The sequence below is a fragment of the Hyperolius riggenbachi genome, chromosome 2 (genome assembly GCF_040937935.1).
Source record: "Hyperolius riggenbachi isolate aHypRig1 chromosome 2, aHypRig1.pri, whole genome shotgun sequence".
Classification (NCBI taxonomy): domain Eukaryota; kingdom Metazoa; phylum Chordata; class Amphibia; order Anura; family Hyperoliidae; genus Hyperolius; species Hyperolius riggenbachi.
Genome location: NC_090647.1, coordinates 232,158,039 through 232,171,315, shown reverse-complemented (window position 1 = coordinate 232,171,315; position 13,277 = coordinate 232,158,039). Strand labels below are relative to the sequence as shown.

At 40.8% G+C, this 13,277-nt stretch overlaps 1 protein-coding gene across 1 annotated transcript; it reads right to left on the bottom strand.

The window, feature by feature from the left end:
* Positions 1-9,675: 9,675 nt before the first annotated feature.
* On the bottom strand, positions 9,676-12,309 carry LOC137544926 (uncharacterized). The gene is made up of 2 exons (XM_068266023.1): positions 11,839-12,309; positions 9,676-10,479 (listed from the first exon to the last, which is right to left on the bottom strand). The coding sequence occupies exons 1-2, from the start codon at positions 12,307-12,309 to the stop codon at positions 9,676-9,678; spliced, it is 1,275 nt and encodes a 424-aa protein (XP_068122124.1).
* Positions 12,310-13,277: the final 968 nt, after the last annotated feature.

Below are 13,277 nucleotides of genomic sequence, written 5' to 3'. Positions count from 1 at the left end.
ATCACAGGGGGCACTGTTACTGAGACAGATGGTGAGAAAGGAAGTACATTGAAGGTACGTGTGATCTGCTATTTGGCTGAGCAAAGGTAAGTTATTAATATTATACTTGCTTCCACAAAACCCCTCTGCCCACCCAGAACAAGCACACCTGGCAATGGCACCTATCACACGCACATAGAAAAAGTTTTGATGTCCACATGTCATCTCTGATGTGTGTGGTAACCAAAGTTCTCATTGTTTGTGGAACAGTCTTGCCACCTTGTCTCTCAGGGCTTGCACCTCCCTCTGGCTTCTGCTCATTGCCTCAAATGCGTTGGCCTTCACCACTTCCATGTTAAATAGAGCCGCATCCAGTTCATCAAGCAGTGCAGTAGCTTCTTCATCCTCTGTGTTATTGAAAGCAAATTAGATAAGTTCAAGTTAGTTTTGCAATAATGATGTTGTGCGTGTGTTGTATTAAAAGCTATGTTATGTTTTGGTGTTATGTTGTCTTAATTGTAAACGGTAATATTCTTTGGCAGATGAAGTTTGTATGAAACATCAGATTTGGTTACATACACGTCCAGTGGGTGTCGCTAGCACTCTGACAGGGGCAGAATACAATGTCATTGACTTTGTTGCTACACACTGCAATCGTGCCCAGCCATTGGTGGATATGAACCTGTCATATCCCACCTGACCTCTCCCGTCACTGATAAAGACACATTGTGTTTGTCTCTTGATCAGCTCATCCCTGGGATGCCTTTATGTTTGCAATCATGCCTGTGTAGCTGCTGTGGGTACGGGTTAAAGGAGAGGAGAGACTCACTTTCCTGCTCTGTATGTTTCCATTGGCATCCCCTTTCACTCTGTCCAACAGCGTGGTGTCAACACACACAAATCATGGGGCTGTTAAGTGTATTGGATTGGGTTTATAAATGGAGCTGCGCTGGTAACATCTAAATTCTTGTACGCATATACAGCTGTTCAATAATGTCCATGTACAGTTCTAACAGTTCCTGAAAGTGGTCAAGCACCCACAGTAACACACAGTTCACTGGGGTGTTGGTTGTGCAGGGTTTCAACAAGCTAACTTATTACAAATCCAGATAGACCACCACCATACCGTAACCAGAGGCAAGATATGGTCCCTGTACTAGATGCCTCTTCATCGCCTAGGGGGGCATCTGGTCGTCCACGCCACTGTATGTAACAAATAAACTCTTCTAGAAGCGTGGCCGTGGATGTCACCTTACACACCATACACACCAGAAGACATTCTTTCATCCATACAGTGGCAGGGGGCATCCAGATGTCCACATAGGCGCTGAAGAACCATCTAGCAGAGGGACAATTTGATGAGGTGAGTGCCCACTGCTTATGGGGTGTTTGTGGCGTATGTCGAATTTAAATAAGCTATGTTGTTCAATCCCTGTCCAAAATAAACCACACAGAACTGTGTGTTACTGTGGACCTTTGACCTCTTAGATGAACTGCACCATCTGTAAAGGGACATTATTGTGCAGCTGTATATGTGTGTTCGAAATTGTGGTTTGCTATGAGTCAACTTTCATCTACCGCCTTCATGATGTCATCAATACAGAATCCACAACGTACACTCAGTTTGTGGTGTGATGGAGGGCTAACAGGAGGTGTTTTGTGCTTATCAATAATGGAGCCTGGCAGGTGAGTAGTGGCTGCTGGGTAAAGGGGGGGACATGTTGACCCATGTTTCTGAACAGTGGTAGTGCCACAGAGCAGTTCCTCTGGCTGCTTACAACATCACTAGTACTCCCCTGCTGCAGTTCAACTGGTTGGTTCCTGGGGGTGGAGTTTACACTACCAGTATTCTATATTTATATTAAGAATTCAATAGTGCATAAGCACAACACCATATTTCTCCAGGTCTTTTTTTGGTTACATAAAGGTTACTTACGGATGGTGATGGCTCTTGAGGGTAACGCACCAGAGGAAGGTCCAGCCTCAATCGATGTCCCACCATTGTTTTCGTCTGTAGAAGAGTAGTGAAAACATAATTGGGATAGATATATGAATGTATGTAACACTGAAGCACTGTTGTCATATTAATAATCTATATTTCACAATCAGGTTAGTGTCTGAGTTTGTGTTCAAAACATGTCTACTCACACATGCAGCTAATAAAAGTGCCTTGTCCCAAACACCAAAGCCAGAAAGTGTTTTTATTTAATTTATTTGTTCTTTTGTATCACCGGTGAGAATGTTTTGTGTGTTTTTTTCCTTGTAGTGATATTTCCGTCAAACAGTACTCTTTAGAAAGGCCAAGTCATGCATGATACTTACCATTGTTCTGACAATGTCCATGTCATGGTTTCATACAAAGTGTTGTGTGGTATTCATAAGAAAACATTAAATTGCCAATGATTAGAGCATATTCATATTGGTTTCTGAGCATTAATCTATATTGTGTTTCATACATTGCATTTGTGTTTAACTTACCATCTATCGCTTCCACTTCTCCAGACCCACCTTCCACACACTGTTCCTCTGCCGTTTGACTGCCTTCAATGTCCTCTGTCATAAAAACATGGAAATGATGTTATACATACTGTGATAGTTCACTTTTCGTGTAAACACACACACAATGCTGCATGGGCAACCAAGTGTTTTTGATGTACATTAGCAAGCTAGTGTATGAAGCTCTTTAGTCAGATCTCTACAGTGTATGTTATCTTGGCCAACCTATAAAAAACAATTACATACATAATATGTAATAAAGATACAGCATGGATGTATACACTATGTGAGATTATTGTTGTTCAGTAACATTTTCGGGTCTGCATGCATAACACACCTTAATAAGTTAAGGCCCTCGTCAACCATTAATCACCGCCCTTGCTCCTGTGATGATCTTCCCAAACAACCTCAGGTCTGGCCACCACCCAAGGCTGTAGTGCTTTGGAAGTGTTGTGTTGTGCCTTGATTATGTCACCAAAACAGGACCCAACAATTAACCACTAACTCGTGGAGTTGATGGACAGAGCACCGGTAAGTCTTGATAGTTGCAACAACATCCTAAAGGTGATTTGATCCTATCCATTCCTCCCTAGTGAGGCATATAAACTGTCATCTGTGTGATTGTCCAGGATGAGATGTTGACCACTCACATTTCAGAGCCTTGCTAACAATAGCTTGTCCTGTTGCCTGGCCATGTGCTTTTATTGAAAGTTCTGGTAGTTAAATATTTTTAGTGGGAAGCACGTTACGTCTGGTATTATTTAGTTCACAAGTGTGTCTGACCATGATGGAGACACTGCACATACACGCAACACTCCAAGTGATTGTTGATCTTGCTCATTACATCATCACTGTGCTGTTGGGCTCTGTGTGGGTGAGCTCCCTGTTGGTACCCCAGTTGTGTGTGTCCATTGACAAATCATGAACATGCATGAGCTGTAGCTGTGTAGTACCTGCTATGGTCAGCATCCCAGGGTGTATGGGATGTCAAAGTAGCTCCAAGGAAGATTTGATGTTGCTGCTGATGCTTATGTGAGTGAAAGGTCACAATCACCCTTGCAGTTCTGTTTACTTTGGACTGGTGTGAATTTCAAAGTCCTAGTTTACATCCCATTGTCGCCATAGTGTTTTCCTATCTCATGTACTCCTGCTTTTGTATTACACTATCTTCTGGGTGTCAACTGAATGGTCTTTCCCTGTCGATGGTGTTCCGATGTGGTGAATGAAGGAGACAGATGGTTTTCATGATTGTTGGATCAATCCAAGTGTGAAGAGGTCCCTTGTTCTCCATGGCCCATTGATGTTGTGTGTTATCCTATGTACACTTTTATTATGTGTGAAACCTCAAGTGGTACGCATTTTCACACATGCAACACATGAGCAAGGACAATGTGTCAAAATGTAAAGCCTAACTTACCAACATGAACATCAAGGCCTTCCTCAGCATGCTCCGCATCCTCCTCAGTGTGTTCTTGTGTATCTGAATGTCATTAAATTTAACAAGCATTATTAGCGTGTAATCTTTTGTGTTTTGTTAATGTACAATCATCGTGAATAAATGTCTAAGTACCGTCATCATGCTGTTGCTCAGCTTCTTCATTGTCAGCCTGTTGGTCGACATCTTCTTCAGGCTGGGCTTCCCCAGATGCTTCCTGCCTCTGTTGTCGGCGCAGCCTCCTTCTCTTTTCCTTTCGTTCTGTGGGTGTGAAAAATGCTTTCATTAAATTGGGTTTGCTTTTGTGTTATTAATGGCTTTTGTTAAGCATGTTGAATGTAGAAAAAGAAATAACACACCAAAGTGTCTTAATTCTAGTCTGTCAACTCTGTTTTGCTAATGTAATAGCACATGTTACGTCACGACACTTTCAGTGTATCCCCCTACAAAAATATGTGTCTGAACATGTGATCCCCAAATATGTTTTAGGAGGTTGTGGACTTTGGCTTTAAAGAATGTGCAAGGGACATCATTCTGAATCAGTGGCATCTAAAGTTTAGGTTGCAAATGGCTTGTTTGTGGGTCTGCAACAGGGGCACACAAGGTGTGTTTTCTTTAGGACAAAATTTCCATACAAAATACGTTATAAATATTAGTCTATTTAGCTAACTGACCAATACTAAGAATGTGCGGAATATAATACATTATTTATATGATCAATAGTGACCATAGTGACCATCAAAGTGTACAAACAATATGTTGCATGCATAAACTGATGCTTAACCTCTTATCGACCGCTGTGCTAAACACCCCTAATGAGCTAAGCATTTTTCGGAATCTAGGCCACTGCAGCTTTAAGCCCAAGCTGCAGGGTTGCACAACACAGCACACAAGTGATTTCCAACCCCCAACCTTTTTTGAACCACACACAGATCTCTCTGTTGTTGTGGTGTGATGGCTCACTCCATTTGTTTGGGGTCTTGACCTATATTGTAGTGTGCCTTTCTGTTGGGTTTTGTGGTAAAATAGGTAGTAGTTTTAATTGTATCCCTCCCTCCCTCCTACTAGCTGCTCAATGGTGTTCGCCTGGCATAGTCTGCTGCCTATGAGAGCCAATTGCACTCTTGTCCCCCAGGGGGACAGGCATGTCACACGTTTGGCCCCAGTACAGCGCTTCTGTAGATAGCTGTGCTGTGTAACGCTAATATCCGGCAATTACGCCATACAACATGACAGAGAGGGAAGCCGGGGCGGGCCCCAGCGGCACGCAGGCTGCGGCTAATCTCCTGCATACGGTGGCCCCTGGACTGGAAGAGGATTGGCGTTTGGCCACGGCCATCGTCGTGACGCAATCAGCAGCTGGTTCTAAAAGATGTGGCACATTACATCTTTGGAAAATGCCGTGCATATACATACCTCACAAGTTTTGAAGAACACAAAAAGGGACACTTAAGCCACGCCCCTACCACACCCCTGGCCACACCCTCACCACCTATTGAGTCGCGCATACCATAAAGATTTCTTAATAAACATATGTGGTTTGCTACATCAAACCACACTGGTCCTTTCTATCCTAATTCATTGTCCTTCATATTAAATGTTCAAAAATATTAATAGCTCAATTTAAATGTTGAAATGGAATGTAACAGTCAATGAAGGACATTTTTAGTTTCGAAATGTATTACTTTACATAGAAAGAGGGACAAAGTCCTGAAAGAGGGATAAATGAGGGTGAAAGAGGGACAGAGGGACAGGGCTCCTAAAAAGGGAGTGTCGCTCTGAAAAAGTGACAGTTGGGAGCTATGCATATATGTGAAGAACTTAAGACAGGGAATGTATTGTGAACAAGCTCACATGGCTTTTATAGATTTTCATTGCATAACAAAATTGTATATAACATAATAACTGATGTACTTACTGTTTTTAATAATTTTGCGGTGAATGTAGTCCAGGGTATCACGCTCTCGCAGCTTCAGGTCGGACCACCTTCTCTGCAGCTGGCTTTTCTCCCTGGTGGTGCCATATTTATCAGCCAAGGCAGAGATGACATGGTCCAGGATCCTGTTTTTCCTGGACACCGGCTCGCTATAAATCTCCTTCCTGCCATCATAGTCATATTTCTCCAGGATCCGGACCATTTCGGTCATCTCTGGCCTTGACATGGGTGTGGCTCGCATTGTGGTTGCTCTTCTTCTACCAGCCATTTCTTCAACTGGGCAGCCTGTACTAGTGTAAAGTTCCTCATGGAAGTGACAACACAGGAAGTTCCCGCCGCGGCCCGCCCGCCCACCCATAACGAACGTTATATAACGTACGTTGGCGTCACGTTATAAAATATATATAGCTATCGGCATGCAGAGCAGTCAGACCGAGAGCTCAGAAAGGTAAGTGCGTTTCTGAACGAACTTTCGTACGAAAGTGTACGTTCATTTCATTCCAGAAACACAACACCACAGCCAAACAGACCCAAACACAAACAGGCACACACCTCATGATTGTAGCTTTATTAGTAGAGATGAAGGTGTATATGTATATATGTGATTTTGTGACACTTTCTCATTTCAGTACATCCAAAGATGCAGATGGTGTTGCGGTTGATATCTTCACCAATCCTCAAATACTGCAAGAGTTCCTTGAGCTGTACCGTAAAAATACATGCCTATGGAAAGTAACTTCCAAAGATTACTCAAATCGAGTTAAAAAAGCAAAAGCACACAATGAGTTGAAAACATTTTGCCAACAATTTTATCCTCAGGCAACTGTAGCGTATGTACTTAAAAAAATTAAAAATCTACGGACTGTATTCAAAAAGGAACTTAACAAAGTGCGTGAATCAGAAAAATCAGGAGCAGCAGCTGAGGATATCTATGTACCACGATTATGGTACTATAAACTCCTCACATTCACAACAGATCAGGAAGAAGGGAGAGATTCCATCAACAGTTTAACAAATGCACAGTCAAATTGTGAAGATCACTGTTTGGAGAGTTTGAGTGAAACTGGTACTGAAGATTCCCAGAGTACAGAACCAAATGTCGATTATGACGAGGTATGAGTAATGACAGAAATGGATTAACAAATATTAACAAAAGGTGAAACATCTTGCATATGCTAACATAAATGCAGTGTTATACCATTACATAGTAAGTGCTGCAGTTTCGACAGAATGATATATTCTTGATATGATGTGCATGGCTGATATGATGAATACTATACTGTTCCTTCTGGATTTGGAAACAAAATGTAATGTTGCCCATTACGATCAATGCAACTTTCAGAAGGACACATGTCTCCTTGTAACATAATATTTCCTTATACACACAGATTTCTGAAACACAAGTAACTGGAGATTTTGAAACAACTCACAGACATCCTCTGAAGAAAACAAGAAAAACTAAACATAGTCTGTTGACTCAGGAGTGTCAAGAGGCTATGCAAAAAGCTGCTTCTCTGCTTAATACCAAAGATGATGAGTGTGATGCATTTGGCAACATTGTTGCTACCAAATTGCGCCTCCTAACACCAGAATTGCACTGTCAAGCTGAGCTAGACATACTATCTATGCTCAACAAACTACACATCACTATGGTAACACAACATACACAACCACCTGTTCACATGCATATGACTCAGAACCAATTTGCAACACACACTCACAGGGAACAACCACAAACAAACACTCGCTTTGTTCCTCAAGCAGCAACCAACATCAACCCACACTTAACAAACACACAATACCAACACAATTACCACCACCAGTATACTTACACACAACACACTTACAACCCTGGTCCCACAAAACCAACTAGTTACAACCATTTACCCACCACAGACAAACATGACTTATCAAGTTTTCAACAACAACAGGAACCTTTGTGGAATGTGGATAAGCATTTTCAACAGCTGTAATTGTTGCATTATTGTTCATTTGTTTTTTGTTTTTTTTTTGGACATGACCATTTTGAATGCAAAATGGCCATTGTGAAACATTTCTTTTCCCACAACACCAAATAAAAATTAGCAAGACAAGACAAACTTGCATTATTCGGTTGTAGATTTGTAACTTTACAATGACCATACAAGAAAAGTATGTGCCAAATGTATTCTTGGTGTTTCTAATGACTATCCAAATATAGTGTTGAGCATGGTATAGTAAAACAATTATAAATAAAGATATACAATGCTGTGTGTATGCTTGAGTAATGTCCTTTCACAATTAACATACTAACGGGTCAAATTTACAATTACACCATGTTGATTGAACATTAACAAACAGAGAAGGAATGGGAGTTTTCCAATTAAATGAATAGCAGTTGCCTGACTCGCCTGCTGATCCTGTGTCTGTAATCCCTTTATCCTCAGCCCTGCAACAAGCATACAGATCAGGCCATCAAAATAAAGTCACACTTGATTTTACCATGCTTGGTGCAGGTGTGTGATTCAACCACTACTGCAGGCAAAGACATCAGTAGAAGTGACAGTGAACCATTTTTTGTAATTAAGGAAACATCCATATCCCTCTCAGTTAAGCTTCCCTTTAAGGTAGCAAGGTGTGTGTGGTATAGGCAACACACTTCTCCCATGAATTTACCATAACACAACATGTTTCTATTCGTTCCTAACATCTCGCTATGAACATTCCATAGTATTGACATTGCAGTGCAGTAAGCTGTGTTATGATACTTCATATGGAAGATCAACCACATCCCAATGTGAATTTAGCCTAAAATAAAATGTGCATACAGACATCACACTATAGTCTTCATAAAAGGATAGTTCACTGTGCTAATTGCCACCACAACATGTTGTATGAGAGCCCTATGTACACACTGTATTCTATTGTATTGGTTAACTCACCATCACATAAATATATTTGCTAGATCCTGCACACAAACAGGCTGCACACACTCAAAATAACCTTATGTGGTGCATATCTGGTGCTGATCACACAAATTTTGTGCAAATTGCAATCATAGTCTATGAGCTCTGCAGATCATCATACAGACATGATGTAACTGACCTTAATCTTCAATTCAGATCCAGCATGAAGGATTGTAATCTCTGCAGCTGATGATCTGCTGTGCAGAAGAATGCCACTCAAATCATGAATGCCGCTCAAATCATGTGTGTATGATGATGTGAACATCGCCGACTATGAACACTATTAGGCGAAATGCCTAATTTGGTACACAATAGCTTTTGCAGATACAGATCTTTGTAGTGTGTGCAGCATCTTGCAAAGGTATTTGTCGATGGGGAGTTCAGCACCATAGAGTGTGTAGGCATGGCTCTCATAGTACATGAACGGTGGTAAGATTGTGCTGTGATGTCTATTTTCTAACACTATAGTCTGATGTGTGTAGGGACCTACAAACATTTGCCTGCATATCCTGCATATAAAAAGTTTTTTTGCTGTGGTCATTACAACACCAATGCTGAATCAAACATTTCCAGGCCTGACAAGCAATGTGTGTTTGTTTTCTATGAAAACAACAACACACAATACAAAATACACTTGAAAATGTTGTCCATTTGCCTAACTATGGTTAATATAACAAAGTTTCCCATATTGAGAGCTGTGTAATAGCTCCATTATGCACTAATGTGCATTTCTACATGTGTGGATGTTGAAAATGTGTACGACACCATTCTCCCAACTGAAAAATTAAGCTTCAGGTTTGTTGCAAACTTTTATTTACACAAAAGAGGGAAAAAAAAAATGGTTACACCACCACAAGTGAACAAACAAAACAAATTTAAGAAAATCAACCTATCATATTGTTTTGCCATGTAACTGCACCTTCCCCATTAAAATAAGAAACATAGGCATCTCGATTTTCTTTAGAACCATATGTTGGATTCCGTGGAGGCAACGGCTGAAGGTTCGTAAGTGCCAAGGGCTGGCTACGCCATTCACCAGGTAACAGGCTGAAATTTTCCAAATCCTCTCTGTCAACAGAATGTGGGGGCATGTAGGTAGATGACTGTTGTCTCCGAAGAAAGTTGTGGAGAATGCATGAGGCATACACTAACAGATCTATCTTGTCCATTCGCAAATTGATCGCGGTGTGGAAGATCCTAAATCTGTTAGCTAGTATGCCAAATGCATTCTCCACAACTCTCCTGGCTCTAGACAAACGGTAGTTGTAAATTTGATGCTGGGTTGAGAGATTTGTATGTGGGAAAGGTTTGAGGATATGTGGATGCAGTCCAAAAGCATCATCAGCCACGAAAACAAAATTAAGGCCTTTTTTGGTTTGTGCCGTTGTTGGCAATGACAGCTGTCGATTTTTAAGTCTGGTGTTAAATTCAGTCTTCTCTATGACCCCTCCATCAGACATTCTGCCATTTCTGCCAACATCGATGTAAATGAATTCATAGTTGGCATTTACAATGGCCATCAAAACGATACTAAAAAAATGTTTATAATTAAAATAATAAGATCCACTGTTTGGCGGTGGGGTAATACGGATGTGTTTCCCGTCAATCGCTCCTCCGCAGTTCAGAAAGTGCCAAATACGCTCAAAATCCGATGCAAGGGTTAACCACTCCTCTGATGTCTTGGGAAACTGTGGATTTAGACAAAACATTGAACAACATTAATACCACCAAACATGTGTTTTTGCTAAACATAACAATATTCACATAGAACATGTGTTGTTATTTACAGAAACATAGCAATCACGGCTAAAATGGTACACATAACGTCATGTTCAAAGCCATAGCACATGGACAAACAGGCAGCAAAATAACATAAAGAAAATAGTTAACATAGTTGGATTAAAACCAAACTTCCATTGAAGTTTTACACATGTGTTTGCCTCCAGTACTGTCTGCATCATACACCTCGAACAAGCATGTAGTCATATTACAAAAAGGAGTGTTAGGTATATGGAGGATGACATTCATACATTGTTGTAATCTAAAACAGTTTAGGCTAAACACTGAAGGGATAATTGTATGTAGTTCAACTACATATACACATCAAAGATGTTAGTTCTATCTTGAACCTATTTATAAACCTCCCATGTAGTGTGCAAGCCATACCTACACAGTCTATTGTATTGAGCAGAGTACTCCACACAACAGATGTTTGCAAAATGCTGTAACACATCAACAATATAAACCATCGGCCAATACTCTGTTTGTGGAAAAATACAGTCCCTGCAAAATGCATTCATACTCTATGAGATCTGCAGATCATCATACACACCTTGTCTAGTAGACAATCATCTGGACATCAGAGCTACAAGGATGGATTTTGTAATATACAGATGATTGTAACAAAAACAAGGTGTGTATTACAATGGCCAGATATCATCTAGTACAAATGCTTACTTATCTTGGCCATCGTTACCACATCTTCCAAAAATTTTTCTCAGATGGGTGGAGTAATCACCTCAATACACTACATTGTGTAGGTATGCCTTGCATACTAGTAGTTGTTAAAATGGGTCAATTATTGATGTGTGTGTGTGTGTGTGTGTGTGTGTGTGTGTGTGTGTGTGTGTGTGTGTGTATAATAATTACTCAAACACATTATATAGTGCATGCATGTTCTGAGCCTATGTTACAAAGTATTAAAGGCACAAGTTCTTCAGGATAGCTAGGCGACTGGTGTAGGTTCAAAGGTAGAAAATAGTGCACCATTCACATGTATGACTACAGCTCTCATGTATGACTATCTGATTTAATTGGGGGGGGGGGGGGCAGGCAGGCTAAAAAAATGCTTGATGTGGACCTTTCAACATCAAAATTTGGACAAAAATACGCATTTGAGAGCCTTTTACAATGCAAGGAATTACAATTACATCATAAATTGACAGACACACTGTTGGCTCTTATAACAACAACACCTACAAAAAACACTAACAGAAACAACACAAAAAAAATAAAATTAGCTAAACAACATACAAACACATACTGACCTTCATATACTCGTTCTTTAGACAGTTAATTATAGCCTCACACGTTTCAGGGATAATCAATCCAAGTGCCTGTGGGGATATTCCGGTGCTAAATTTAAGGTCCTGTAAACTCCGGCCTGTTGCTAGATAGCGCAAAGTGGCCACAAGACGCTGTTCTGCAGATATGGGCTTTCGCAGCCATGACTCCTGCTTGGATATATGAGGACCAACAAGGGAAAGCAGGTGTTGGAAGACGCTATCACTCATCCTCAAATAGTTTTTGAAATCCTCTGGAGAAGAGATTCGTAACTCATTAAGCAAATTGACATCACTAAATTTGTGACGTTGTTCCAGCCAAGATTTGCACCAAATCCGCCTTTTCTTGGGTGGTGCTGAAGCATCCAGCTGGGTAGCAACTTGCCCTAACAATAATACAGCAACTGCAGCTCTTTTCTTTGCTGGCAAATGTGCAGCCTGATTATGCCTCGACATGTTGTAGCGATGAGAACGGAAAGAACGTTCCTCAGAACGTTCGTTTATATAGTTAAGGTAGTAAGCACGTCATTTCCTCTAATCTATCGCGCATTATGCTTACATCCGCTTCGGGACGTAACGATCGTTCTGTAACGGCAAAAGATCGCTACAGTGTGTACGGTCGTCGAGCGATCATCGCTACCACGTCATATCCGTGTGCGCACGCAACTATTCTTCCTGTTTCGTTTCGGCGACAACAATCTCTTCGCTACTTTCTCAGTCGCCTGATTTGCATTTACTACCTGCTCGTCCACCTATCGCCCGTCGCGGAACGATCGCTTGTAACGAACGATCGTTATCGCAGGTGTGTACGTACCATAAGAGATGGCCATGTCTAGGAAAACTCATGTAGAAACATGTGATCAGTTTAGTCAGGTGATAGATATATGTCTCTGATTTGCTAGTCATGATCATGTGTTAAGGTAAGATGTGATCACAGCAAATTAGAGCTTTGCAAATAACATGCAGATCGCAGCTGTGGCACTATTTGTAAGGAGTTTGTATGTTCTCAGCGTATATGCGTGGGTTTCCTCCGGGAACTCAGGTTTCTTACAACATCCCAAAAACATACAAATAAGTTAATTAGCTTCTCCTAAATTGTCCTAGACTATGATACATAAACTACACGATACATACATAGACATACTGTATGTCTATGGTAGGGATTAGATTGTGAGCCCCTCTGAGGGACGGTTAAGTAACAAGACAACTATACTCTGTACAGCGCTGGGGAAGATGTCGGCGCTATATAAATACTAAATAATAATAATCCAGCTAAGTCTTAAGGAGAACATTGCTTTTAGCAAATAGTTTGCAGAATGAGTATGACTATTCACAATCTACACACACTGTGCAGACAACATGGCATTATGTAATTTTTCCAGTGGTATTTATTGTTTCAAATGACAACTCTAGGCTTGAATGGG